This window comes from Stegostoma tigrinum, chromosome 20 (assembly GCF_030684315.1).
Source record: "Stegostoma tigrinum isolate sSteTig4 chromosome 20, sSteTig4.hap1, whole genome shotgun sequence".
In the NCBI taxonomy this organism is placed as follows: Eukaryota; Metazoa; Chordata; class Chondrichthyes; order Orectolobiformes; family Stegostomatidae; genus Stegostoma; species Stegostoma tigrinum.
In genome coordinates, this window is record NC_081373.1 from 57,063,041 (window position 1) to 57,089,508 (window position 26,468).

Here is a 26,468-nt window from a genome sequence, read left to right on the forward strand (position 1 = left end):
CAAGAACAAATAAAAATGATACCTATGCATTCATTAGCACGCATGAAAAACAGATGAGGGAGGAGACTTGAATAAGGCTAGTGCAGGGAATGTTCTACATCTTCCACAGAAAGATAGGCACAGCTAGGACCCATATAATCACCCATGGCAACACATTTTATTTGGAGAAAATGAGTAGAGTTACAGGATAGGTTGCTCAAAGTGATACATTTAACCAGTCAGAAAAAGTTTGGAAAAGGTTGGGATTAACTAGGCCTCTATTTAATGAGAAAGCCCAGAGCCCTCAATGTGGTGTGGTGGGAGTGAAGAGTGGGTGGGCAAGATGAGGAGGAAACAATTAGGGCTACAAAATCAGAAACCAACTAAAATGACAGAGGGCATTGAAAGAATCTTGGATACAGTGAGAGGAGATTTGACAGGAGAGAAAAATAAAACTGAGATGGGATGATTAATCTGTGGTAGAAACAGACTAAATCAATGTGCCTCTCAAAGCAGTCATGTTTGTGCACCACCTCAGCAGGTTCAAAGTCAATTCCAGTAAACCTATGCTGCACTCTCTCCAAAGCTAATAAAATCCCTGCCATAAATGGCACCCAGAACTGCTTACAGTCCTCCAGGTGTAATCAAACAAGACTTTGTGTAGCTGAAGCGTAACTTCCACTCTCTTGTTTTTAATCCTTTGGATGTAAAGGTTAGAAATTCATTAGCCCATGTTATATTTTGCTGAAACATTTCAGCTTTACATTCATCAGGGCAGTTTGCTAACTAACTGGAGGGACAAAAAACATTTATACTGTATGCGAGGACAGTGCTAATCGGTTGGTAAGTGGGCTCTGATTGCAGGACACATTGCCATAGGCAATAAACCAGTTAACTATGACTGACAGTCAACTGCCAAACTTTGTTTACATTTTAAATACAGCAGGTTGACTCAGATTGGTCAAGGGTAACTAAAGATGGCCATAGATATTGGTCTAGCAAGCAAGGTCCATGTATCAGGAGTAAATCAGAAGAAAAGGTATCGACTCGAGAAATGAACTAAAGGATACTGTCACCTATTTCATTGCAATGAAAAAGGTGCATGTGCTCATGTTCCTTTTGAGTGTAAAGAACAGGTCCCCAGTAACCACCCCATCAGTTTACTCTCAATCAGCAGTAAAGTGATGGGAGGTGTTATCAATAGTGCTGTGAAGCAGCACCTGCTCAGCAATAATCTGTTCAGTGATGCCCAGTTTAGGTTCTGCCAGAAACACTTAGCTCCTGACCTCATTATAGCTTTGATTCAAACATAGACTAAAGAGCTGAACTCCAGAGGTGAGGTGAGAGCGACAAGCCTTGACATCAGTCGTGTTTGAACCCTAGCTAAACTGGAATCAATGGGCATCAGGAAGAAAGGTCTCTACGGGTTGGAGTCATACCTGGCTCATAGGAAGGTGGTTGTGATTGTTGGAGGTAGGTCTTTCAGATCCAGACATCTCTGCAGGAGTTCCTCAGGGTCGTATCCTTGGCACAGCCATCTTTAGCTGCTTCATCAATGAGCTTACCTCCACGATAAGGTCAGAAGTCAGGATCTTTGCCAATAATTATACAACGCTCAGTACCATTCGCAACTCCTCAGATACCGAAGCAGTCCATGTTCAAATGCGACAAGATCTGGACAATATTCAGGCTTGGGCTGACAAGTGGCAAGAAACAGTCACACCACAAAAATGCCAGACAATGACTATTTCCACAACAAACAATCTAACCATCACTCCTTGACATTCAATGGTGTTACCATCACAGAATCCTACTATAAATATCCTGGGGAATTACCATTGACTGGACGCTCAACTGGCCTTGTCACATTAATACAGTGACTACAAGAATAGATCAGAGGTTGGGAATACTGCGGCAAGTAACTCACTTTCTGACTCCTTAAAGCCCATATGAGTCAGGAGTGTTATGGAATACTGTCCACTTGCCTGGATGGGTATAGCTCTAACAACATTCAGGAAGTTTGACACCGTCCAGAACAAAGCCGCCTGCTTGATTAGCACTACATCCACAAACAAGCCAACACTTAGTAGCAGCAAAATACTAACTACAAGGTGCACTGCAGAAATTCAAAGATCCTTAGACAGCACCTTCTAAATGTGAGTTTGCTCGCTGAGCTGGAAGGTTCATTTTCAGATGTTTCGTCACCATTCTAGGTAACATCGTCGGTGAGCCTCCGGTGAAGCGCTGGTGTTATGTCCCACTTTCTATTTATCTGTTTAGGTTTCCTTGGGTTGGTGATGTCATTTCCTGTTCTTGGAAATGACATCACCAACCCAAGGAAACCTAAACAGATAAATAGAAAGCAGGACATAACACCAGCGCTTCACCAGAGGCTCACTGATGATGTTACCTAGAATGGTAACGAAACGTCTGAAAACGAACCTTCCAGCTCAGCAAGCAAACACACATCCAGAACCTCAACTTGAGCTACAAATCTTCTCAAAACTCGTTAGCACCTTCTAAAGCCACGACCACTTCCATCTAGAGAGACAGAGGCAGCAGATATATGGGAACCCCACCACCTGCGAATTCCCCTCCAGGATACACACCATTCTGACTTGGAAATATATTGCTGTTCCTTCAGAGTTGCTTGATCAAAATCCTGGAATGCCCTCTCTGAGGGCATTGTGGGTTAACTTACAACATGTAGACTGCAGCAGTTCAAGAAGGCAGCTCACCACCACTACAGCAACTAGGAAAGGACAATAAATACTGGTCCAGCCAGCACCACTCATCTCCCACAAGTGAATAACAAGTAGTGTAGCCTATAGTACACACAAACGTACCATACTTTGAGCCCAACTGATAACCCTAAGTTAATTATCAACACATTTGTTACATTATCCTGGAAATGTGAAGTAAAACTACAAGTGTATTCGCCACTAATCACATGCTGCTGTCACACCAAAAGATGCTCTGTTCCTCACACAAGTGAGTAATGTAATATATGAATTGTAATGCTGGCATGATACTAGATATGTGACTGTGCGTCTATGGAGCAAATTCAATGTGCCGAATGGCCTAATTCTGCTCCTCTATCTTATGGTCTCAAAGCCTGGCAGGTCGTATCAAACAGCATATACCTTTATCTGCCAACAAAATGCACAGTACTGACCATACCCTACCAGTCTGTGCTTGCAAAACTTATAACATTAGACGTGATGCCGCAATTAGATAGGATTTGCTGCAAATCCTGAGTGTGTAATGAGTTATGTGCAGCACGATAGCTCAGTGGTTAGTACTGCAGGCTCACAGCACCAGATCCCGGGTTCAATTCCACCCTTGGGCAACTGTCTGTGTGGGGTTTGCACATTCTCCCCGTATATGCATGGGTTTCCTCCCACAATCGAAAGATGTGCAGGCTAGGTAAATTGGCCAGACTAAATTGCCCATAGTGTTCAGGGATGTGTAGATTAGGTGGGTTATAGGGGGATGGGTCTGGGTGGGATGCTCCAAGGGTCAGTGTGGACTTGTTGGGCCGAAGGGCCTGTTTCCACACTGTCGGGGTTCTAAGAATTATGTTAACAACCAAATTAAAATGGTCATTTGAACTCAGTATGGCATGTGTACTGTCAGCTACTTACGTTAATACATAGGGCCCTGTTATTTGCAGGGAGAAGATATATATATATATACACATTACACCCCTATAATGTACCAAAACAGGTGACAGCCTTATTTGGTTTATTTCTCAGGCATGCCTTGATCAATCACAGTCAACCTGCCTTGTCTAATATGCCTTTTTTCAGCAATATGAAAGAACATAATTTACACCCCTACAGATGTTAATGGCACAGTATTATTAAAAGCTCAATTTCACTGTTAATATTCCAAAGTCATCATTGTAAAATCTATTTATATTAGCAAAAAATGTACAAGCTTTCCTTTCAAACAGTCTTTTTTTACTAAAAAGATACAGAGGTCTGGAGGTTCTCTTATGGCAGTACTCATGGAAAATGAGATGATACACAATTTAATAGTGCCAAGATCATAAAGCACTGTCACAGTCCTGAATCAGAGACTACTGCACCACAGAATCATTTTGGTACAATATGCATTTCAATTCTGTTTTTATAAATTTAACTGTCGAGTTTAAAACTACAATACTGGGGAAAATGGTTCTATTAGAGAAAGGTCAAATAGTTTCTGGAATAGAACACTTCAGGTATGCAGGGTACTGGATCACATCAGGAGCATTGTGTACAGTATTGGTAATCTTATTTAACAAAAAAGAACATAAATGCAAGAGAAGTAGTTCTGAGAAGGTTTACCACACTACCAGACAGAAGCCCAGATGGTGGGGTTGTTTTCCAAAGAAAGGCTGGACAGGCTAGGCTTCTACCTGCTCGAGTTTAGAACAGTAACAGATAACTTGATTAAATCGTTTAAAATTCTGAGGGATCTTGACAAGTTAAGAGATGGCATCCTCCTACAGGAGAATCCAGAACTGAAGGTTGCTACTTAAAAATAAAGAATAGCCCATTTAAAACAGAAATTAAGCAAAGCAAATTCTCAAAGGGTCATGAGTCTTTGCAACACACTTCCTGAAAGGTGTTGGAAGCAAAGTTTGAATACTTTTAAGGTAGAGTTAGATAGATTCTTGTTAAACAATGTGGTGTTGGTGATAGTTGTGGGGAGGGAGAGGGAGGTCTTCGGGGTAGGCATGCATGTTCAGCTATGGCCTTATTGAATGGCAAATCAAATTTGAGAGTCTGAATGCTCGGTCTAGGCCATGGTGACAGAGGAGGAAACTTAGTGTCGAGAATGGCTTAAAGTGTAAGTGCTGGCTTTAGATCACCTGTTGTTACTATAGGTTTATGAGGTATTGGGACTAGACAAATGTATCCAAGGATAATAAAGGAAGTGAGAGTGAAATTGCAGAGGTACTGGCAGCTATTTTTCAATGTTCCCTGAATTTGGGGACAGGTGCTGAAGGATTGAAGATTTACAAACATCATGACCTTGTTTGACAAAGTTTGTAAAGATCACCTCACAATTTTAGAGCAGCCTGTTTAACTTTGGTAGTAGTCAAATTTCTAGAAACAATTATTTAGGATAGAACTAATGCTCACGTGGAAAAATAAGTGTTGATTCCAAAGAGTCAGCTTGGATTTGTTTGGGGAAAGTTCATATCCAGCTAACTTGAGAGTTTTTGAGCAAATAATGGAGAGGGTTGATGAGGCCTGGCCATTGATTTCATAGAAATCTCACAGAATCCCTTCAGTGTGGAAACAGGGCCTTCGGCCCAACAAGTCCACACTGACCATCAGAGCATCCTATACCCTGATCCATCCCCATAACCACCTTGCTCTAGCAATCACTTCCAAGCATGTGTACTACAGTACCCAGATCTCCCTTTCTCCAGATTCTTTAGTTATTTTCCATGAAGAGTACATGAATGTAGAGGATGCCCACACGCACAACACAGGTGTTCAAACATTTAGCTAGTCTTAAACTCAATCTCACGACGTATTAAGGTCCAGCCATAATAGTTACACATTGTTTACAGTTCATACAATCTTTGTAAAAATCTGCAAATTTACAGATTTTACTCAACACCTACATTCAGATCAACAATACAATGTCATGATCCCATTGAACGGCTGTTTTGGTGTAAGTCACTGAATGTTTCCGATTTTATGCCTGTTTCCCCCATCCTTCCCATCATCATTCCCATTTCCTGCTTAGTTGCCTGTCCTTCTGGATTCATTATTCCACCATTCTTTTATTCTCCACATACTTTGCTAGCACTCCTGTCCTCGAATCTGCTATACGCCTCCCCCCAGATGACCTCAGTGTATTTCCATTATCTTGCTCACTTCTTGATTCCTCCCATTTCAACTCTATTTCCTGATCTCTCCAAGTAACCCTCTTTTCTTCTTCCTCTCTCTTTGACTCCACCCCCCACTTTCTTCCTTTAATTTGCATTCTCATCCTTCATCTCCCTGTCTTATTTTATTCCGTTACACACTGTTCCCTCTCTCCAATGCATTTCATACCACTGATCATCCTTCATTCCTTCTTCCATTCTCAACTATCTCTTCTCCTCATCTTATCTTGTCCAGTCTCTTTATGTCCTCTTCTTTATCCAGCCAATACACCTCTTCACTCACTTCTACTTTCTTGCTTTTTCCACTTGCTTCCTTTGCCTAAGCCTATCCCTAGCCAAATTCTTTTCTTTTTCTCTCCATTTTCATGTCTCTCCCTTCTAACACCGCTGTTCCTTGTCTTCATTGCCTATACTCACTTCATTCCTTCCTTTTTCTCTTAATTGCTGATCTTCTCCTCACTTTCACTTTCCCTTCTCTGTCCTTTACATTGTTCTCACCCTCTTTTATTCTAATCCTTCTGCAAAAAAATGCTTTAATCTTAGCTCCCCATGTTCAAAGTCATTGTAAGCGACTAAGGACAATCACATTTTGGTTGCAGGTGAAGCTGGCCATCTAAGTGATAATTTTCTATTATCTTCTAGCATTGACTGAAACTGCTGTCATGAGTAAGTGCTGAAAATTATAATTATTACCAGGCTAGGGATCAATTCATTGCAATTGCATTTGTGTAAAACTGCAACCGCATTGCAGTTAATAAATGCAACATATCACATATAAATACTTACAGTAATTGAAATGGTAATAAAAATTACACTTTCAGTTAGTGATTATGATAAAGAACAGCAAGTCATACCTTATTGCGTCTACAACAAGAGTATGGCACACCACAAGCAAGTGGCCCAGCTGCATGTCCTTCACAACTATGGTACATATTCAGTGACCAGTCAGTGAAATCCTCTGCACCGCAGCATTTAAACTACAAAGAAAACAGATCAAGTTGCAAATCTGGCACAACCAATTGATCATATTAATTAAATGCAGTACACAGCATTTTTTGGAGGAAAATAGTGTAACACACATAACTATAAGTACCCAAAATATTCTGTTTTCATTCAATCCACGTATTGAAAACTTATGTATTATAACAGAATCAGAATGGTTGCAACATAGAAAGCACCTATTTGGCCAGTCATATCCATTCAGCTCTTTGCATCATGTATAGTGCTCCCCCCAGAGAATGAGTAAATCAAAATAACCAAATTTACCAAATTATCAATGATGCTTCACTTTTCATAAGTTTTAATTTAACATAAATCAGAATCAAAGTAAACTAAATGAATTAAGAGGCTTCCAATTCTTCAAAAGGATAACATGTTGATGCAAAAGCTAAAACTTTAACAAAAACTTAAAACTTGTAAAATTACAAACACCTACATCACTTCCCACAGACACGAGACCTCTGTTGTACATCCACAGTCCTCTAATCAGGTTTCTATTCTTCTATTGTATATCATTCTACATGCATCCACATGAAACTGTTCATTTCAAACTTTGGAATCATACCAAATAAAAATGTGGGATCTCTCTAAAAGAAATATATAATTTAAAAATCTGTGGTAAAGTGGAACTTGAATGACTTTCAGCGAACAATGGGTGCTCAGAGATGGCAGCCCCAAATTAAAATCAGGCAGGAATTGATGATATGGGGACTGAAGTAAGCATATTGGAAGGCAAGGTGTTAGTTTCAGGACTATGCATGACCAGAATGGGGGGGGGTAAAATCTAGGGACTTAAGGTATCCTTTTGGAGTCAGGTACACAATTCCCTCAAGTCTCACAAAGAGCCTGTAAAAAGGAAAGCAACAAACCAATTCTCTGGACCACCTCCAGTTTCTGATGAAGGGACTAGGCCCGAAACATCAGCTTTCCTGCTCGGCCTGCTGTGTTCATCCAGCTCCACATCTTGTTATCTTTGCCTTTCAGTAGGTCTTCTTAAATTGAAATTCGTATTCAGATCACACAATTGGGATGTGAATTTATCAATTAAATTAGGCCCTGTTCCTCTTGAGGGAATTGGGTGTGGTAGTACATTGATAATTTGAGAGTGCAGCCTTTTTGATTTTGGCTTAGTTAAGGTGATGTACAAATATGACCTGATCACCAACTGCCTCTTTAATCACCTGGCTACTTTTAGGTAAGAGGTCAAAATGTTCCTGACTTTTTCCTCAAAACTGCAGTGAGATTTGATGCAGTATGAAAAAGAAACTTTTTTCAAGTTGGAAGGACAGTTTATATGCCAATCCAAAAATATGTCCGCGCTGAGATTTACTAAATAAACGGGAAATGATTATAAATTGCAACTTAGATCTGGATGTTTTACTCAGTAAAGACATCAGTGTTATTCTACTGGAAAACTTAAACAAGCTTCTTTTATATATTGAACAGGTAGACTGTCATGTCATCTTCAGCCTTATGACTGCCTGACTTTGTAGGCAGAACAGACGGTCTTTAAGCAATCAACATATATACTACACTATTGAGACGACACTGCCAAGAATGTATTGAAAGAAATTATAAAGGGGCAGGTTTCTTAAAAATGCATTTGTTTCCTGTGAATAAAATTCAATGATATGATAGTTTATGTGGTTTTAGATTTGGTATGATTCTTCATCACAAATACAAATGTTCAATCTCTGGAACTGTTTTGATCTTCAGCAGAGTACACAGAACATTACAGCACAGTACAGGCCCTTCGGCCTTCCATGTTGTGCTGACCCGTCATACCAATCTGAAGCCCATCTAACTTACACTATTCCATGTGCATCCATATGCTTGTCCAATGACGACTTAAATGTACTTAAAGTTGGCGAATCTACTACCGTTGCAGGCAAAGCATTCAATTCCTTTACTACTCTCTGAGTAAAGAAACTACCTCTGACATCTGTTCTATATCTTTCACATGAAGCATTTTTACATGAAGCTACTCCTTCAGTGTTGTGAGGGAGGGAGTTCTAGACTTTGATCCAGCAACAGTAAAGGCACAAAAACATGCTTCCGAGTCACTGCCTGTGTGATGAGGAGGACAACTTGCAAAAGTGCTATTCGCATGCACACTGTCCTTCTGGACTAGATTCAAAAGAAGCCACAAAGAATTGCCAAAATGCACCTTTAGATGACTACACACTGCAACTACCATGTGCCATGGTTAGTGAATGGATGGATTTACCTTTGGATGGCTTATGCCTTTAGTTGGGCAAAATGTTTGGGGAGTCAAAAGCTCATCAAAAATTCAGTACAGAATTCCCAGCCTCTGGCCTGCACTTGTAGGCATAGCTGGACCACTTCAGTTTTTGGTCAGTTGTGTTTTAAGCAAACAGATCTTTGTCCTAAGCATTCAAAATAAAAAGTGTATTTACCCAAAGCTGCTCTGGCATGTCCCATTGTTAATGTCAATCATATGGCTGTTACTTAATTGCCATTGAGCACTTAAAAATGTGACAGCTGGGTCACCAGGGTCCATTATCAACAGATTTATAAGACTTCATGAATAAGGTTGCTGCTAAAGGGAAGAGGTCTATGCCTTAGTTTCTAATTCACTGCTGGGCTTGCATTTCACAGCAATAGAAATTTACAGCACAGAAAACGGTCCTTTGGCCTATCACGTCCACACCTGTCTAAAACTATTCTAATCCAAATTTCCAGCAACTGGCCTATGGCCTTATATACCTTGGCATCACAACTGCACATTAGATGTTATGAGGGTTTCTGTCTCTATCACCCTTACCAGGCCGATGGTACCAGCTTCCCAAAAGCCTGTGGGTGAAAAAGCTTTTCCTCACATCTTCTCTAAATGTTCTGCGCCTTATCTTAAAGCTATGGCCCCTTGTCCATCTAGGGGCAAGTTTCTTCTTATCTATTCTATATACGCATCTCATAATTTTATGAATCTCAAACAATATCTCCTCTCAATCTCCTCTAATGAAAACAACTCCCGTCTGTTGAAATTCTCTTCATAACTGACACTCCAGCCCTGGCAACATCCTGGCAAAACTCCTCTGCACCTTCTCTACTGCTTTCAAATCCCCTCTATAACGTGGATTCTACAGCTGCACACAATAATTTAACTGTGACCTAACCAACATTTTATACAGTTCAACATGACCTCTTTGCCCTTAAACTCTACGCCTTGACTAATAAAGACAAGTATACTTTATAAGTATACTTTATCGAGCTGTCCTGAAACTCTATGATAACTGGTGCACATACACATCAAAGTTCCTCTGATGCTCAGTGCTTCCCAGGGTTCTAGTACTCATCATGTATTCCCTTGCTTGTCCTGCTCAAGTGCATCACTTCACCTCCAGATTGAATTCTACTTGACATTGATTAGCCCATCTGGCCAGACACATAGAATATAGGAGCAGGAGGCAGCCATTTGGCCCTTCGAGCCTGCTCTGCCATTCTTCACGATCATCGCTGATTGTTCAACTCAACAGCCTAATCTTGCTTTCTCCCCATAACCTTTGATCATGTTCACTTGAAATGCTATATATAGTCACCTCTTGAATACATTCAATGTTTTAGCATCATCTACTTCCTCTCGCAATGAATTCCACGGGCTCACCATTCTTTGGGTCAAGAAATGTTTCCTCATCTCCGTCCTGAATCGTCTATCCGGATCCTCATACTATGATCCCTGGTTCTGGCCACATCCAATATCCTCTTTCAGTTTAAGGCTATCCTCCTTACTATATTTTTGTATCATAAAAGGATTTACTGATGAACAGTCTTACATTCAAGCCTAAATCACTTAGAGAAACTACAAACAGCAAAGCCCTAACACTGACCTCTATGGGATCACACAGCACACAGAATTCCAGTCAGAAAAACACTGCTCAATCATTCTATGCTTCCTCTTACTTTGCAAATTGTGTATTTAATTTGCCAAATTTCCTTGGGTCCCATGTGAAACCCTGTCAAAAGCCTTGCTGAAGTTTTGTCTATAATTGTTGCATCCTTTAGTTTATTACATGCCAGAACATTTTACCACTCCAATGACTAGTTATTGAATGTCACAGCTCTGTAACAGATATCTGGATCATTCATGTTGCTGCTGCCCAAATCTCGATCAACTACATTCTGTCCCTCAGGACTTCATCAAAAAACATGAATATATGAGGTTTAAGGTACCTTAATTATTTTAATGAGCTGCTCAGAATAGAACATAGAACATAGAACAGTACAGCGCAGAACAGGCCCTTCAGCCCACGATGTTGTGCCGACCATTGATCCTCATGTATGCACCCTCAAATTTCTGTGACCATATGCATGTCCAGCAGTCTCTTAAATGTCCCCAATGACCTTGCTTCCAAAACTGCTGCTGGCAACGCATTCCAAGCTCTCACAACTCTCTGTGTAAAGAACCCGCCTCTGACATCCCCTCTATACTTTCCTCCAACCAGCTTAAAACTATGACCCCTCGTGTTAGCATTTTCTGCTCTGGGAAATAGTCTCTGGCTATCAACTCTATCTATGCCTCTCATTATCTTGTATACCTCAATTAGGTCCCCTCTCCTCCTCCTTTTCTCCAATGAAAAAAGTCTGAACTCAGTCAACCTCTCTTCATAAGATAAGCGCTCCACTCCAAGCAGCATCCTGGTAAACCTCCTCTGAACCCTCTCCAAAGCATCCACATCTTTCCTATAATAGGGCGACCAGAACTGGATGCAGTATTCCAAGCGCGGTCTAACCAAAGTTTTATAGAGCTGCAACAAGATCTCACGACTCTTAAACTCAATCCCCCTGTTAATGAAAGCCGAAACACCATATGCTTTCTTAACAACCCTGTCCACTTGGGTGGCCATTTTAAGGGATCTATGTATCTGCACACCAAGATCCCTCTGTTCCTCCACACTGCCAAGTTTTGTTGTAGTTTTTCAGAATGTAGTATCAACCAGAGAACTGATAAGCAAAAAGCTACTTCCAGGACACTGAACTAATGGAGAATATATTACTTTTGAATTTGCACTCAAGATATTACACATTAGTAAATAGTGCCGTGCAGACAGACATATTGCAAGACATAGCTTCAGCAAAGTCAGGACAAAGGCAATAATACAAATGTGGCATTATTCAACTAAATGCAAAATATCACAGCCACTGAAAATCTGACACTAAAAAAAAACCGCAGAAATTGAGTGGGTCTGACAGTAAATATGGAGACCGTGCAAAAACATGACAGCGAGTAAAGTGTGAGCAAGCGAGAGACAGTGCACAAGCACAAATGTGAACGCTTAATGTTTTAAGCCCACCACGACTCTTCTTCAGTTCTAATAAACTCCAACTCTTCTGTCATCAATTTCAATTAACCATGTGAAATAAACATTCACATGACTGCCACATTAAGCACTGCCTTATCATCTGAACCAGTTTCCTCTTCATGGCCCTGCCATTCATAATGGCTGTCTCCTTGCAGTTTACCGAAGCTATGACAAAAGACTTTAATTTAAATAATATTTTAAACCAATTAAAACATTCAAAAAATTAAACCTGTGAAAACGTGTACTTAAGTTCCCAACCTTAGGTTACTCAAAGAACATGGAAGCAATCATTTTTAGTAATGCTTCAATGCTTAGCTTCTTGTTGGAGATTTAGTGCAGCTGATTTCTTAATTTCTCAGAGATAGAAGAAGGGATTGTTTTCCTTTAATTTGGGAGCCAAGACATTAAAAATAGTTATCAAAAATATTAAAAATCATTTGTTTTAAAAACAGTGTCTGTCAGGACATTGCTTTTCATACAGGGATTCTATTTATCAGCCTGAAAACAGAAGTTTTTTCCACCAACATACAACTTTAGATCAGTAATATGAGTGGGGCAACAATAGATATTGAAGGGATATCAGAGCAGGAACAGAAGCTATTGTAAGTGCTTTTCTGGCTACAATTAGATAAACAGGAATGGAATCAAATGAGCATAGTCCCACCCAGTGGATGGCAATGGATGATGCTGTAGCTATGTCAATTATTGCAGACAAATTGAGAAGAATGGGGAAGAATAGTGTAGCTTTGTCACTTTCATACAGAATTAATTGGTGATAAGAGACATTTAGGTGCTGTGGCATGGATGGAAATCTGATTGACCATCAAGAAAATATTGGCATATTGGACTTGAAAGGCAACACTCTATTCAAGTATTTGAAGCAGAAGAGGAGGGAGAGACAGGGTGGTGGTTTACAAGCACAGAGGAATTTGGATCAGTTTCTTAAAAATAAAGTGAAGATGATAGATTTTAAGAAGGAATGGACAGAACCTGGGGGGAAGAGAACTGTTCAAGGAGTTTGGGTGGAAAGCAGAGAGCCGAGATAGCCTGCAGTGGTAAAAAGGATTAAGAAAACAGATACACAATTCATAGTTAAAAAGGTTTTTAGCACGCTTGCCTTCATTGCTTAGTCCTTTGAGTACAGGAGTTGGGAAGTCATGTTGAGGTTGTACAGGACTTTGGTGAGGTCTCTTTAGGAATACTGCATCCAGACCTGGTTGCCCAGTCATAGGAAAGGTATTATTAATCTATGGGGGGGGTGGGGGGTCAGAAAAAATTTACCAGTATGTTGTTGGGTATGGAAGGTTTGAGTTATAATGAAAGACTGGATACCTGGGACTTACTTCCACTAGAGCACAGAATCAGTTGTTGACTTGCTTGCCGAGCTGATAAGTTCATTTGCAGATGTTTCGTCACCATATTCGGTAACATCATCAGTGTGTCTCCAGTGAAGTGTCAGTGTTCTGTCCCGCTTGCAATTTGTGTCTCAGTTTGCTGGGTGGGTGGTATCACTTTTGGATTTGTTTCTAAATAGTTGGTATATGGAGTCCAGCTTTATATGTTTGTTAATGGAGTTCTGGTTTGAGTGCCAGGCCTCCAGGAATTCTTGAGCATGTCTTTGGTTGGCTTGTCCAAGGATGGCTACAGTGTCCCTTTTTGTCCATGTGTACTGAAATGAATGATAGTTAGTCATGTCTCTTGGTAGCTGGTTAGTGTGGAAGGTTGAGAGGGGATCTTACAGAAGTTTATAAAATAATGAGTACAGATAGGGTTAATGGTAGATGTGTTTTCCTTAGAATGGGGAATTTCAAGGCCAGGGGACACATTTTTCTGGTGAGAGAAGAGAGATTTAAAAAAGAACTGAGGGGCAATTTTTTTTTTTTTTTTACAGAGGGTGGCTCGTGTGTGGAATGAACTTCCTGAAGTAGCTGTGGATACAGGTACAGTTAGTTTAAAAGACATTTGATAAGTACATAAATAGGAAGAGTTTGGAGGGCTAGGGGCCAGGAGAAGGCAGGTGGGGCTAATTTAGTTTGAGATTGTGTTTGGCAATGGACTGGTTGGACCTAAGGGTTTGTTTCTGTGCTGTATGACCCTTATACTCTGCCATTTAATGGAGTGCATGGTTCTTCATATACCTGAACTGGATGATAAAATGCCACGCAACCTGTTATGCTTGTAGTTTGGCCTGGACATAAAGTCATTAAAACAATACAACATCGGGTGAATAAAGCATGTTAGGTGGCAAGTTCTACATGTATCATAACAGCCAAGACTTCAAAAACCTACAAACCTCCTCTTGAACAAAATCCATTATGTTCTTGAAGTCCAGGTCATCATAGTAATGTATAATGCCTTTACGGATGTTTTTATTTATAAAGTCTAATGTCTGGAAAATAAATAAACAGAATATTAAACCAACAGATGAAACATTAGCAAAAGTGGCTACAGCTAATCAGACTGAATATACTGATAGCTGAAGATGTAGCTTATTAACCTTGACTCAATAATTATGCAGTATAACTTGATCACAAGCCAAACAGCTAGAGTCAAATAATGTGCTACAAATCACAAAAATGCTACAATCATTCTTGTATTTAACCCAGCTTGCAGTCTTTTGAAGGGCAATTTTAGAATTTGGATTGTAACCTACAGTATGAGATGTTTTGAGGATACCAGTGATGTAATAAGGTGCCGTATAAAATGTAACACTGTCATTTGCATTTGTTATATTACACTCAATTTTGCTGCAAGCAGTTAGGCTGCATTCAAATATTGGTGAAATTTTCAAATTTATTAAAAAGCAGATTGTTCTGATGTACAAGTAAAATAGACCATGTGATGAATATACCATACCCCACACATGTCAGGAATGAAGCCAAGTTCTGGACATCTTCTGGGATAATCATATCATGACATAATGAAAGGGCTGAATGTGTTAGAATAAAACAAGGAAAAATATGTGTAGTTCCCATAAGGTGTGATTAATCATTTCAGTACAAAAGTGATGTGTGGAGGTTGAAAGGTGGAGGAATGAAGCAGGGCTACAGAATTGTGAACATTTCTGCCTTTTCTCACTCTACGTCCTCCACATCACAGGCTTCACACTTTATTTTTTAAAGCAATCTTTTCACTGTAAATTATTTTGATTTTCCTATCCTTAACCATTCTCAAAAGAGAGTTTTACCTGCATGAACCGCTGTGTACGACAATTCTTGCCTACCAATCTAGATAAACTTTCAGCACTATATGCAGGAATTGATTTCAGGCCTTGTCTAGTTACTGTTTTAAAACACTGGAACTCATCCACAACATATCTCCAGTCTTCTGGTATATTCCAAGATCATATCAAACTTTGTTATAAATTTAAAATATCAAGCAAAGATGTGAGTAAATGGAGTATGTCTGGCTTACATTAATTGTTTTCAAATGTCAACGTAGGTATTTATAATGGGAAAAAAGAGAAAGGGCATGCAAGCACAATTTTTAAAACATCATAAATTATCGTCGTTTGATTTTTCATTGGTTCATTATTCATGCAAAAATATATGAGACAAATTTATTGTAACTCTGGAGTTATATTCTGCCAGTTTCGAGAAACAAGATGTGATCTCGCAGAATCGAAGGGAGTTTGTTGTGTAAAACAGGTTTGTTATCAGTTTTATTGTTTTACTAGAGCAAATTATTAACATGTTACTGAGGTTTCAGGGCAAGGATAAACACTGTCAACAATATAGAAAGTGTAGCTCTCTGTGCAGAATAATCTATGACATCAGAGCTGAAATAATCTACGGTTGGGACACTGGAAAAAAAGCAGCACAACACCTATCTACTGCATTTCAAACCTATAACAGTAGCATTCTAAATCTAAAAAATATATTTAAAAAACTTCATCATCCTGAAAAAAATTAAACATATTCAAATGTACCCAATTTAGTCCACCAATTCCTCTAACAACCTTTCCCCTAAGTGGATTGCCTCAACAAAGGCCTTTCTGCTTGACATATGCTCCATTCAAAGATTCTAGATGTAACTGTTGGTTAGATTTGCCCCAATCTTTGCCTTTTGGAAGATGCAGAAATTGTTTCCCTATCTGTGACAATCATTTTGTCACTATTCAATGATTATGAATTAAGCACTAATGCATTTAAAGGCCACAGTAATAAATTTGTGGATGACACCAAAATTGGTGGTATAGTGGACAGTGAAGTTTATCTGAGATTACAAATGGATCTTGATCAATTGGGCCAACAGACTGAGGAACAATGGATGGAATTGAATATGGAGAAATGCAAAGTATTCTATTTTGGTAGGTAGGGTGGTTAAGAAGTCAATTAGCATGCCTGCTTTTATTGCTGACACCACTAAGTATAGGAGTTGGGACATCATGATAAGGTTGTACAGGCGTTGGTGGGGCCATATTTGGAGTATCATGTACAGTTTTGCCGTAGGAAGGATATTACTAAATTGGAGGGGGTTCGGAAAAAAATTACAAGAATGTTGCTGAGCCTCCGAGTGTTTGCGTTCTGAGGAGAGGCTGGATAGGCTGGGACTTTTTTCACTGGAGTGTAGGAGATTGAGGGATGACCCCACAAGGGTTTACAAAATCATGAGGGGCATAGATAAGGTAAATAGCAAAGGTTTTTTCACTAGGGTGGGGGAATTCAAAATAGAGGGCATATTTTTAAGGAGAGAGGAGAAAGATTTAAAAGGGACCCAACAGGCAACTTTTTCAGACGGAGGGTAGTTTACATGTGGAATGAACTGCCAGAGGAATTCGTAGATGCAGATGCATTACAACGTTTAAAAGACATTTGGATAGGTACATGAATAGGAAAGCTTTAGAGGGATACGAGCAAAATAGGCAAGTGGGACTAGCTCACTTTAGGAACTTGGTCAGCATGGGTGAATTGGATGTTTCCATGCTATATGGCTCTAGGACTATCAGAAAGCCGGCTTTGAATACCTGAGTAACAGCATTAAAAAATCTATCAATGCTTTATAATAAATTTAGATGAATGTAGCATCTGATGCAAATCTCCATTTCTATATCTGCCACAGTTAAATTATTTATCTGCTTTGATAGTTCAATGACAGGAGGGCTGGTAGCTGCTCACGCACAGAAAATAATGAAATCTTGCATGTGCTTAGCAACTTTCATATCATCAGGACATTCTAAACCACTCCACACCCAGTGAATTTCTTTTTAACAACGCCCATGTTTAAGTATTAAACTGTGGTAATTATGTTGAACATAAGAACGTTCCACCAATAGCAATGAGATAAACTGAACTTCATTTGCTTTTTATTAGTGCTGGCTCAAAGCCAATTTTGGCCAGGTAACAGTAAAACTCCCTAAGCTCTTCTTTGAACAGTGCTATGAAATCTTTCACATCTCACAGGGTAGATGAGCCTTTGGTTTAATGCCTCATCTGAAAAGTGGCATCTTAGACTGCATAGCAATCTCAGTGCTGCACTCAAGTATCTGCCTAGAGTAGGCACCAAATGAACTCTGTGATCTTCTGAGTTGGAGGCGAGTGTGCTATCAGTATGTCGAGACTAACAAACAACTTTAAAAGTTGTCATGAAAAACATGAAGTTACATTGAATTAAGATCTACTACCAAGTTATCTTATGATCCAATAATAAAGAGTATTTATGATAGTCTCCATTAACAGTACTATAACACCACTGATTACTCCTGATAATTCAGTTATTTTGCATTTTGCAGAGAGGACAAGTCCGAAAATCCAGAAATTTGACTTAAACGATCTATATATCAGGGTTGTAAAAGCTGTGGGTGCGATTTGCCGTTCTAGGTGCACATCAATGATATTAGTGTCACTGACTTCCTGTACCATATGGTGGCAGGATATATTCCAGTCCTAGCTTCATATATATTTGACGAAAAGTTGATTTTATTACCTGATGCCTGAAGATCAATGCCACAACTCCACCCAGCAATTCCAGTATCAGCACAATTGCAAGTGTATAGAGAAACTGTAAATAAAGACAAAACAATTAAGACTTCTTTCTCTCTTTCCCCCTGCCACATGCACCCCCCATCTCAAACCTATCAAACACATACAATGTTTATAGAAATCATATTCTCAGGTTTCCTGCTCAGTCCACATACAAAATACATTTCCTGATACAAAGACAAAAATAGAAATTACTGGAAAAGCTCAGAAGGGCCTGGCAGCCTCCATTCTGAGCTTTTCTGATAAAAAGCTTTGCAAGTTAGGTTTAGCCCACATTCTCTATGGTTTAATTAGTTAAACTCACTTCAAAATTGACTTAAGTATCCATACAAGAAGAAAATCATTCACTGTTAAAGCTAATATTTAGGGAATGGCTCCTTGAACAAAATACAGGAGAGTTGTAAAGACCAACAGAATACTCACCTAATGCATATCTTTGCACTTAGGAGGACAAAAGAATTGAAATGAAAATATTATTCCCCTTTAGAGCCCAGAAATAACTTTAATACATTCATGGGTTATTCCTTTGCGATTTTTTTTCTTGAATAAGCTGGAGATTTTTTTTTCTAATATTGCCACTTCTTTGTCTCTTAGTCTCCTTCGTGAAGAATTTCTGTCACAGCGGGAGCATAATTTCAAAGTTACGCATTAATTCAGCTTGCTGCTCTCTCCATCTTACTATTCTGCTCCTATCTCAGTGGAGGAAGTCTTGGGTTTGAATCTATTACAACTCTATCATTGGATACTTGGTTGGCTTGGCTTCTGCTACCACACTCAGACTTCAGATTCTGACATCTGCCAGTGTTTTGCTAGGTCTGTAGTTGGTTTTTATATAAGCTCTCCTAATAAGGGGACAGTATTTACTTCAGCATAAACAATACAGAGTGATCAGAGCTCCAAATGATTTGTCAGCAACAGAGTTAAAAATACACAAGGACAGCAGGAAAATTTGCCCTCTAAATCCCCAAAAAGCTCATGAAAAGTTAATCAGGGTGGTGATAAAAGAGAGAAAACTTGCCCAAGTGTGGTAGCCCCAAGATCTGAGGAGCTGCTCCTCCAATTATAGAGTCTGCCTCCCCCAAGTTTGTGGTTCTTCTTTCTCCAATCACAGGTTCCATCTCTCCCAAAGTTGCTGCTTCTCGAGAGGCAGAATCCATGATCAGGAGAAGCATTAAGAGTGGGATTTGTTTTCGGAGGAGATGGAACAGTTGTTCTGGCTGATTCCACTGCTGCTATCGTGCTGGGTCTGAGCCTGAATGAAGGAGAACAGGATTCCACAAACAGCAGGAGGCCTCACTCAAAGTTTACAATGCCACAAAAGTTAAAGAATACATAAAATTCCCCAATTTACCTCCAAAATAAAACAAACAACTGTTGATGCTGGAGATCCGAAACAAAAACAAAGTGAAAAAAAACAAGAAACCCTGCAGGTCTGGCAGCCTCTATGGAGAAAACCATGGGAGGAAACCAAAGCACCTAGTAGAAACTAACACAGACGCAGGGGGAATGTGCAAATTCTACACAGATAGTCATGCAAGGCTGGAACTGAATCTGGGTCCACAGTTCTGTGAGGTAACTATGCTAACCACTGAGCCATTGTGCCACTCTACTGTATTCTGGCTTAAAATTGTGCCATTCTTGCTACAGGCCTTTGACTAAAGGGTACAGCCACTTCCTATCCACCCTCTCCAAGGCCCTTATAATCATATTCACATCAATAAATTCTCTGCTCTGAAGAAACAACCCAAGCTTATCCAACCTCTCTTCATACAGAAACCTATGACAGCCTGAGGAATTTCGTCTGCATTTCCTCCAGTGCAAGCACCTCTTTTCTACAATGCAATAATTAAAATGCCACACAATACTTCAGCAGTATACAGTTCTGCGCAGCTCCAACATGATCTCCCTGCTCTTATAATCTAATTCATCCATGCCATTACTGACATGTTAACTATTCTCTTAACCTGTCCTGCTGACATCTACAATTTACAAGGTAAAATACTAACCCCTTTTAAAACTCCCATTATACACGCAGGTAGACAGTCACTAATGTCATGGATAGAAGGAAAAACTGGGAAAGCCCCTTGCCCAGAGAATTCACTGTGGATTGAAGTGGTCCTTTTGACTTGTCAGGAATTGCTGTTTGTGGATCGCTCTCGCTCTGTACTTTTTACTTCCTTCCAGGAGGCACAGAGCACTGGTTCACAAATGATTTATTTGTTAAAAACAATGGATTACAGCAACTGGTGAGAGAAAATAAACTGGTCTTCTTCAGGCTTTAGATATTTTCTGCTGCACAGACAAAGCTAGAACCTTCCTTTATGGAGGTTCAAAGGCTTCCGTTAATATTGTTCACATCCGGTGATGGCGGCTCAGTGGTTAGCACTGCAGTCTCAGTGCCTAGCACTGCAGTCTCAGTGCCAGGGACCCGGGTTTGATTCCAGCCTCGGGTAACTGTCCGTGTAACTTGTTGATGGCCGAATCTTTCTTCATGCACTATCCCATGGTGCCAGCTTGTCTGTAGTAAATCGCCCCCAGTGGTTGACCAACAAGTGTGCAACCAGAAATTAGGATAAGTACTGGTGGCTTGCTTTTAAAAACTTCAGTAATCCCTTACACAATCATTGTCTTTTCTAAAATAGTTCTTTTCTCATTATAGCCCACAATCAAAAATACAACAAAAAGTCTTTAAAATGATGTTCAGCTTCTTGCATGTTGTTGGTGCTAAATTCAGCCAGGCAATGGGGAATAATCCATCATCGTGCTAATTTATGGTTTGTAGATGGTGGTCAGACCTAGGTATATTAGAAGACAAGTTACTTGCCTCAGAATTCCCAGTTTCTGACATGTTCCTGTTGCCACAATATTTGTAAGGTTGGTCCAGTTCAGCTTTGGCCATGGGGAAGCCTCAGAATTTGATAGCGGGGGGGAAATCAACAATGGTAATGCCATTGAATACCATGGGGCGATAGTTATCTCTTTTTGAAGATAATCATTGCCGCTCACAAGTATTTGTCACTCATCAGCATAAACCTGAATATTGTCCAGGTTTTGTCTCATATTCTTTGTATAGCCATCAGCTAAACATCGCCATCTCTGACTCTGCTTTGGAGGGAAGGACATTATGAGTCAGCTGAAGATGGCTTGATCTAGAACACTCCCCTTAGGACCTCCTCCAAAGATATTCTGGAGCCGAGATGACTGACCTCTAACAGCTACATACATCTTCCCTTATGACTCCAACCACTGGAGGATTTTTCTATCCTAATTCACAATGACTTCAGTTAGGCTGAGGCACCTCACAAATACTTCCTTGTTGTTGAGGGAAATCACTTTCGTCTCAACTCTGGAGTTCAGTTCTTTTGTCCTTGTTTGGATGAAGATTGTAATGAGGTCAGGAGTTGATGGGCAGAACCAAAACTGAGTGTCATTGCTCGATTGCTCCATTGATGACGTATTCCATTGTTTGATGATGATTGGGAGTAGACTGATAGGGTGATAATCAAGTGCTTTAGCTATCACTTTATATGATTTGGAGTATATCAAAATGACTTAAGACCGGCATCTATGATGTTGTGAACCTCAGAAGGTGTTGAGATTGATCATCCACTCAGCACATTGACTGAAAGTGTTTGCAAATCCTCGAGAACCAATGCGTGGGACTCCCCATCATTGGGAACAGGGACATTTGCAAACTTTCCTCCTCCAGTCAGTTGTTCAACTGCCCACAAGCGTTCACAGCTAGTTTTGATATGGTTGAAAACTTAGATCTGATCTGTTGGTTGTGGGATTACTTAGTTCTCTCTATCATGTGCTGCTTACACTGTTTGGAATACAAGTAATCCTGATTTTGACTTTTGGTCGGAACAGTAGCAGGTTGGCACCTCCTTTTTTGGGTACATCTGATGCTGTTCCTACCTTGCCCTTGCACATTTTTTTTTATGAGCAAGGTTTGATCACTTGGCTTAAGTAATGATAGAGTGGGAGTTAAACTATGAGGTTACAATTCTGCTAATGATGATGGCCCGTAGAGTCTCTTGGATGTCTAGTTTTGAGATTCAGGTAAATTATCAATATTTCTCTAGATAAAATTTCACATAGATGTTACGTAATTTTACTGAACTTTCCCAATAATTGTCTCAATCCATTTACAATAAGGTCTATCACACATTTGTTTGAGGTTGTAGACTTCCTCGCTGAGTCGGTGTGTTTGATTGCAGATGTTTCGTCATCCTGCTAGGTAACGTTGTCAGTGCACCTCTGCTGTTGCCTAGCAGGGAGACGAAACAGTTATAATCAAACACACCGGCTCGGCGAGAAAGTCTATGAGCTCATCCACAACCTGAGCTACAAACCTTCTCAAAAACTTTATATGTTTGTTTTCCTGTGCTGTGCCTGCATGTTAATTTTATATCATTTTTGTGGAAAGAAACCTTGTTCTCTCTGAAAAGGAAAGAAGTGGTGCCATACGTTGGGTTTAAGCTATCAGGCTCAGGTGAAATTCGAGATGACTATAAAAAGTGTAGGAGCATACTACAGCGCAAAATAAGAGGAGCAGATGGCCTAAAGGCCCTCCGCTTCTTCATGTCCCGCAGGCCTGACCAGTCCCCCTTCGCTGACACCTTCAACTGCTTAGCCGAACTGTCCTCACCCTCAACAACTTCTCTTTCAATTCCTTCCACTTCCTACAGACAAAACGGGTGGTCATGGGTACATGCAAGGTCCTAAGCTATGCCTGCTTCTTTGTAGGTTACGTTGAACAATCCCTCTTCCGTACCTACACTGGCCCTAAACCCCACATTGATGACTGTATCGACGCTGTCTCATGCACTCACGAGGAGCCCGAGCAGTTCATCCACTTTACCAACACCTTCCACCCCAACCCTAAGTTCACCTGGACCATCTCCAACACATCCCTCACCTTCCTGGACCTCTCTGTCTCTATTTCGGGCAACCACCTAGCAACCAATATCCATTTCAAGGCCCACCGATTCCCACAGCTACCTAGAATACACTTCCTCCCACCCATCTTCCTGCAAAAATGCCATCCCCTATTCCCAATTCCTTCGCCTCCGCCACATCTGCTCCCAGAATGCAGCATTCCACTCCCGTACAACTCAGATGTCCTCGTTTTTCAAGGACCGCAACGTCGCCCCACTGCAGTGGTTAAAACACCCTTGACCGTGTCTCCCGCATTTCCCGCAACTCATTCTTCACACCCTGTCCCTGCAATAACAATCAAAAAAGAAAGCCCCTCATCCTCACGTACCACCCCACCAACCTTCAGATCCAACTGATCATCCTCCGACACTTCTGCCATCTGCAATCCGACCCTACCACCAAAGACATTTTTCCCTCCCCACCCTTGCCTACTTTCCAGACGGACCACTCTCTCTGGGACTCCCTTGTCCACTCCACACTGCCTTCCAGCCCCATCACTTTTCTCCTGCAACCGCAGGAAGGGCTACATTTGCCCCCATACCTCCTCACTCACCCCCATCCCAGGCCCCAAGACGACTTTCCACATCAAGCAGATGTTCACCTGAATACCTGCTAATGTGGTATACTACATCCGCTGTGGCCTCCTCTACATCGGGGAAACCAAGCGGAGGCTTGAGGATTGCTTTGCAGAACACCTACACTTGGTTCACAATAAACAACTACACTTCCCAATCGTGAACCATTTCAACTACCCCTCCCATTCCTCAGATGACATGTCTATCCTGGGCCTCCTGCAGTGCCACAACAATGCCACCTGAAGGTTGCAGGAACAGCAACTCATACTCTGCTTGGGAACCCTGCAGCCCAATGGTATCAATGTGGATATCACAAGCTTCAAAATCTCCCCTCTCCCTACTGCATCCCAAAACCAGGCCAACATATCCTCGCCTCCCCAACCTGTCCTTCCTCTCACCTATCCCCGCCTCCCACCTTAAGCCACAGCCCCATTTCCGACCTACTAACCTCATCCCGGCCCCTTGACCTGTCCATCCTCCCTGGACTGGCCTATTTCCTTCCTACCTCCCCAACTACATTCACCTTTACTGGCTCCAGCCCTGCCTCTTTAACTTGTCTGTCTCCTCTCCACCGATTTTCTCCTGCTCCAAAGATGCTGCTTGGCCTGCTGTGTTCATCCAGCTCTACACCTTGTTATCTCGGATTCTCCAGCATCTGCAGATCCTATTATCACAGAAACAAGTGGGGATGTTTTGGACCACATGCATGTTACCAGAGAGGTGGTGTTGGCAGCCTTATAGCGCATTAAGGTGGAGCAATCTCCTGGGCCTGATCAAGTCCATCCTCCAATGTTGTGGGAGACTAGGGAAGAAACTGCAGAGGCTCTTGCAGAGATTTTTACTTCATCTTTACCCACTGGTATAGTTTCAGAAGACTGGAAGGTGGCTAACATTATTCAATTTTTTAAGAAAGGTAGCAAAGGCAAGCCAAGGAATCACAGGCCACTGATCCTGACATCAATGGATGTCAAGTTACTGGCCAGGATACTGAGGGACAGGACCAATCAACATTTGGATAGTCAAGGTCTGATTAGGTATTTTCAGCATGGATTTATGTGTGAGAAATCATGTCTGACAAATCTTTGAGTTTTTCGAAGAGATAACCAAGAGGATGGATAAGGGTAGGCAGTGAATGTTGTCTACATCGATTTTAGTAAGGCCTTTGACAAGGTCCTGTATGGCAGGCTAATCATGAGAGTTAGGTCACATGGGATCCAGGGAGAGCTAGCTATTTGGATTCAAAATTGGCTTGATGTCAGAAGCAGGGGATGATGGCTGAAGGTTATTTGCTGGACTTTGGGCCTGTGACTAGTGGTGTGCCACAGTGGTTATTTATATAAGTGATGTGGATGTGAATGTACAAGGCATGATTAGTAAGTTTGCGGATGATACAAAATTAACAAGCATTGTTGATAGCAAAGGGGAATTGAAAAGTAAAGGCCACAGGTGTAATGTGATAGGGGAAAGATTTAAGAAGGACCAGAGAGACAACTTCTTCACCCAAAGAGTGGTGCGTTTATGGAATGGGCTGCTGGACAAAGTGTTTCAGGCAGGTACAATAGCAACATTTAAAAAACATTTGGATAGGTACATGGATGAGAATGGTTCAGAGGGATATAGATCAAATGTGGGCAATTGGAATTAGCTTAGGTGGGCACCATGGTCAGTTTGGGCTAAAGGGCCAGTTTCCATGCTACATTACTCTACGACAGAATAAACATGTTCTTGATGATTGCAGCATCCAGACCCAGGAGTCACAGTCTAAGAATATAGGTTAGGCCATTTAGGGCCAAGGTGAGGAGAAATATTTACACCTGGAAAGCCTGTGAAATCCTTTGCTACAGAAAGCAGTTGAGGCCAAAACTTTGAATGTTTTCAAGATGGAGTTAGATATCGTACTTAGGGTAAAGGGATCAGAAATATGAGGAGAAAGAGAGAACAGGGTACTGAGTAGGATGATCAGCCACGACTGTATTGAATGGCACAGCAGGTTTGAATGGCCTACTCCTGCTCCTGTTTTCTTGTGTTTCTATGTTTCTTCTTCCTATCGTGATTTCATGAATGTTACTGATCCGCAGAAATTATTTTAGATTCAAGGAATTCTATAGGACCAAAATCAAACGTATTTCATCAAACGAGTCACATTTCTCTTTCTTATCCTAGAAAGTACCTCAGTAAATTCAAATTGATTAGTATTAATCATGAAGTTAAACTAACAAAATCTAACTTTTCATTAAGTTATCAGTAGCAAGGGCCAACTGACTTGTCTGTACCAATTATATAGTTGCAAAACATTAAATTTTGAAACATACTGGTTAATGTTTTGGTAAAATAGAAGCGAAAACATGCTACCTGTTTACTTGATAATGTAATAATTTCCAGGTGACTATAATTTATTAGGTGTTATATTTTAGCATTTCTTTTTTGTATTTCACGTGTGCTTTTACAAATGATTTCCACCTAAACCTTGTTTTACGAACTAAACAATTAATCTTTATATCACACAGCAAACAAAATGACACCAGTGTCAGGAAGAACATGTGGACTTTCAATATGGTAATTACTAGCTTTTAGGGTGCAGCATGAGTCTATGGCCAATACAATAAACATGAGTTTATGGCCAATACAATAAATATGAGTTTAAAGAGTAATACTTTCTAGTTCACATCATTATTATTCATAGAATGCAGTCTGGATTTAAATGAAGTGTTTTGGGAAACTATTCAATCAACTAGACAGGAAATCACATTCAAATTGTTTAAACTAAGCTTCTTTCACCTTG

The 26,468-nt window shown here is 40.5% G+C and overlaps 1 protein-coding gene across 1 annotated transcript in view; it reads right to left on the minus strand.

The window, feature by feature from the left end:
* The window catches only part of tspan15 (tetraspanin 15), a 99,320-nt gene that overhangs the window by 33,844 nt on the left and 39,008 nt on the right, over nucleotides 1–26,468 (minus strand). The window contains exons 3-5 of the mRNA XM_048551154.2: nucleotides 18,115–18,189; nucleotides 14,483–14,578; nucleotides 6,724–6,846 (exon numbers count right to left, since the gene is read on the minus strand). Of these exons, the coding sequence (XP_048407111.1) occupies nucleotides 6,724–6,846; nucleotides 14,483–14,578; nucleotides 18,115–18,189 (294 nt within the window). The remainder of the gene's footprint in view (nucleotides 1–6,723; nucleotides 6,847–14,482; nucleotides 14,579–18,114; nucleotides 18,190–26,468) is intronic.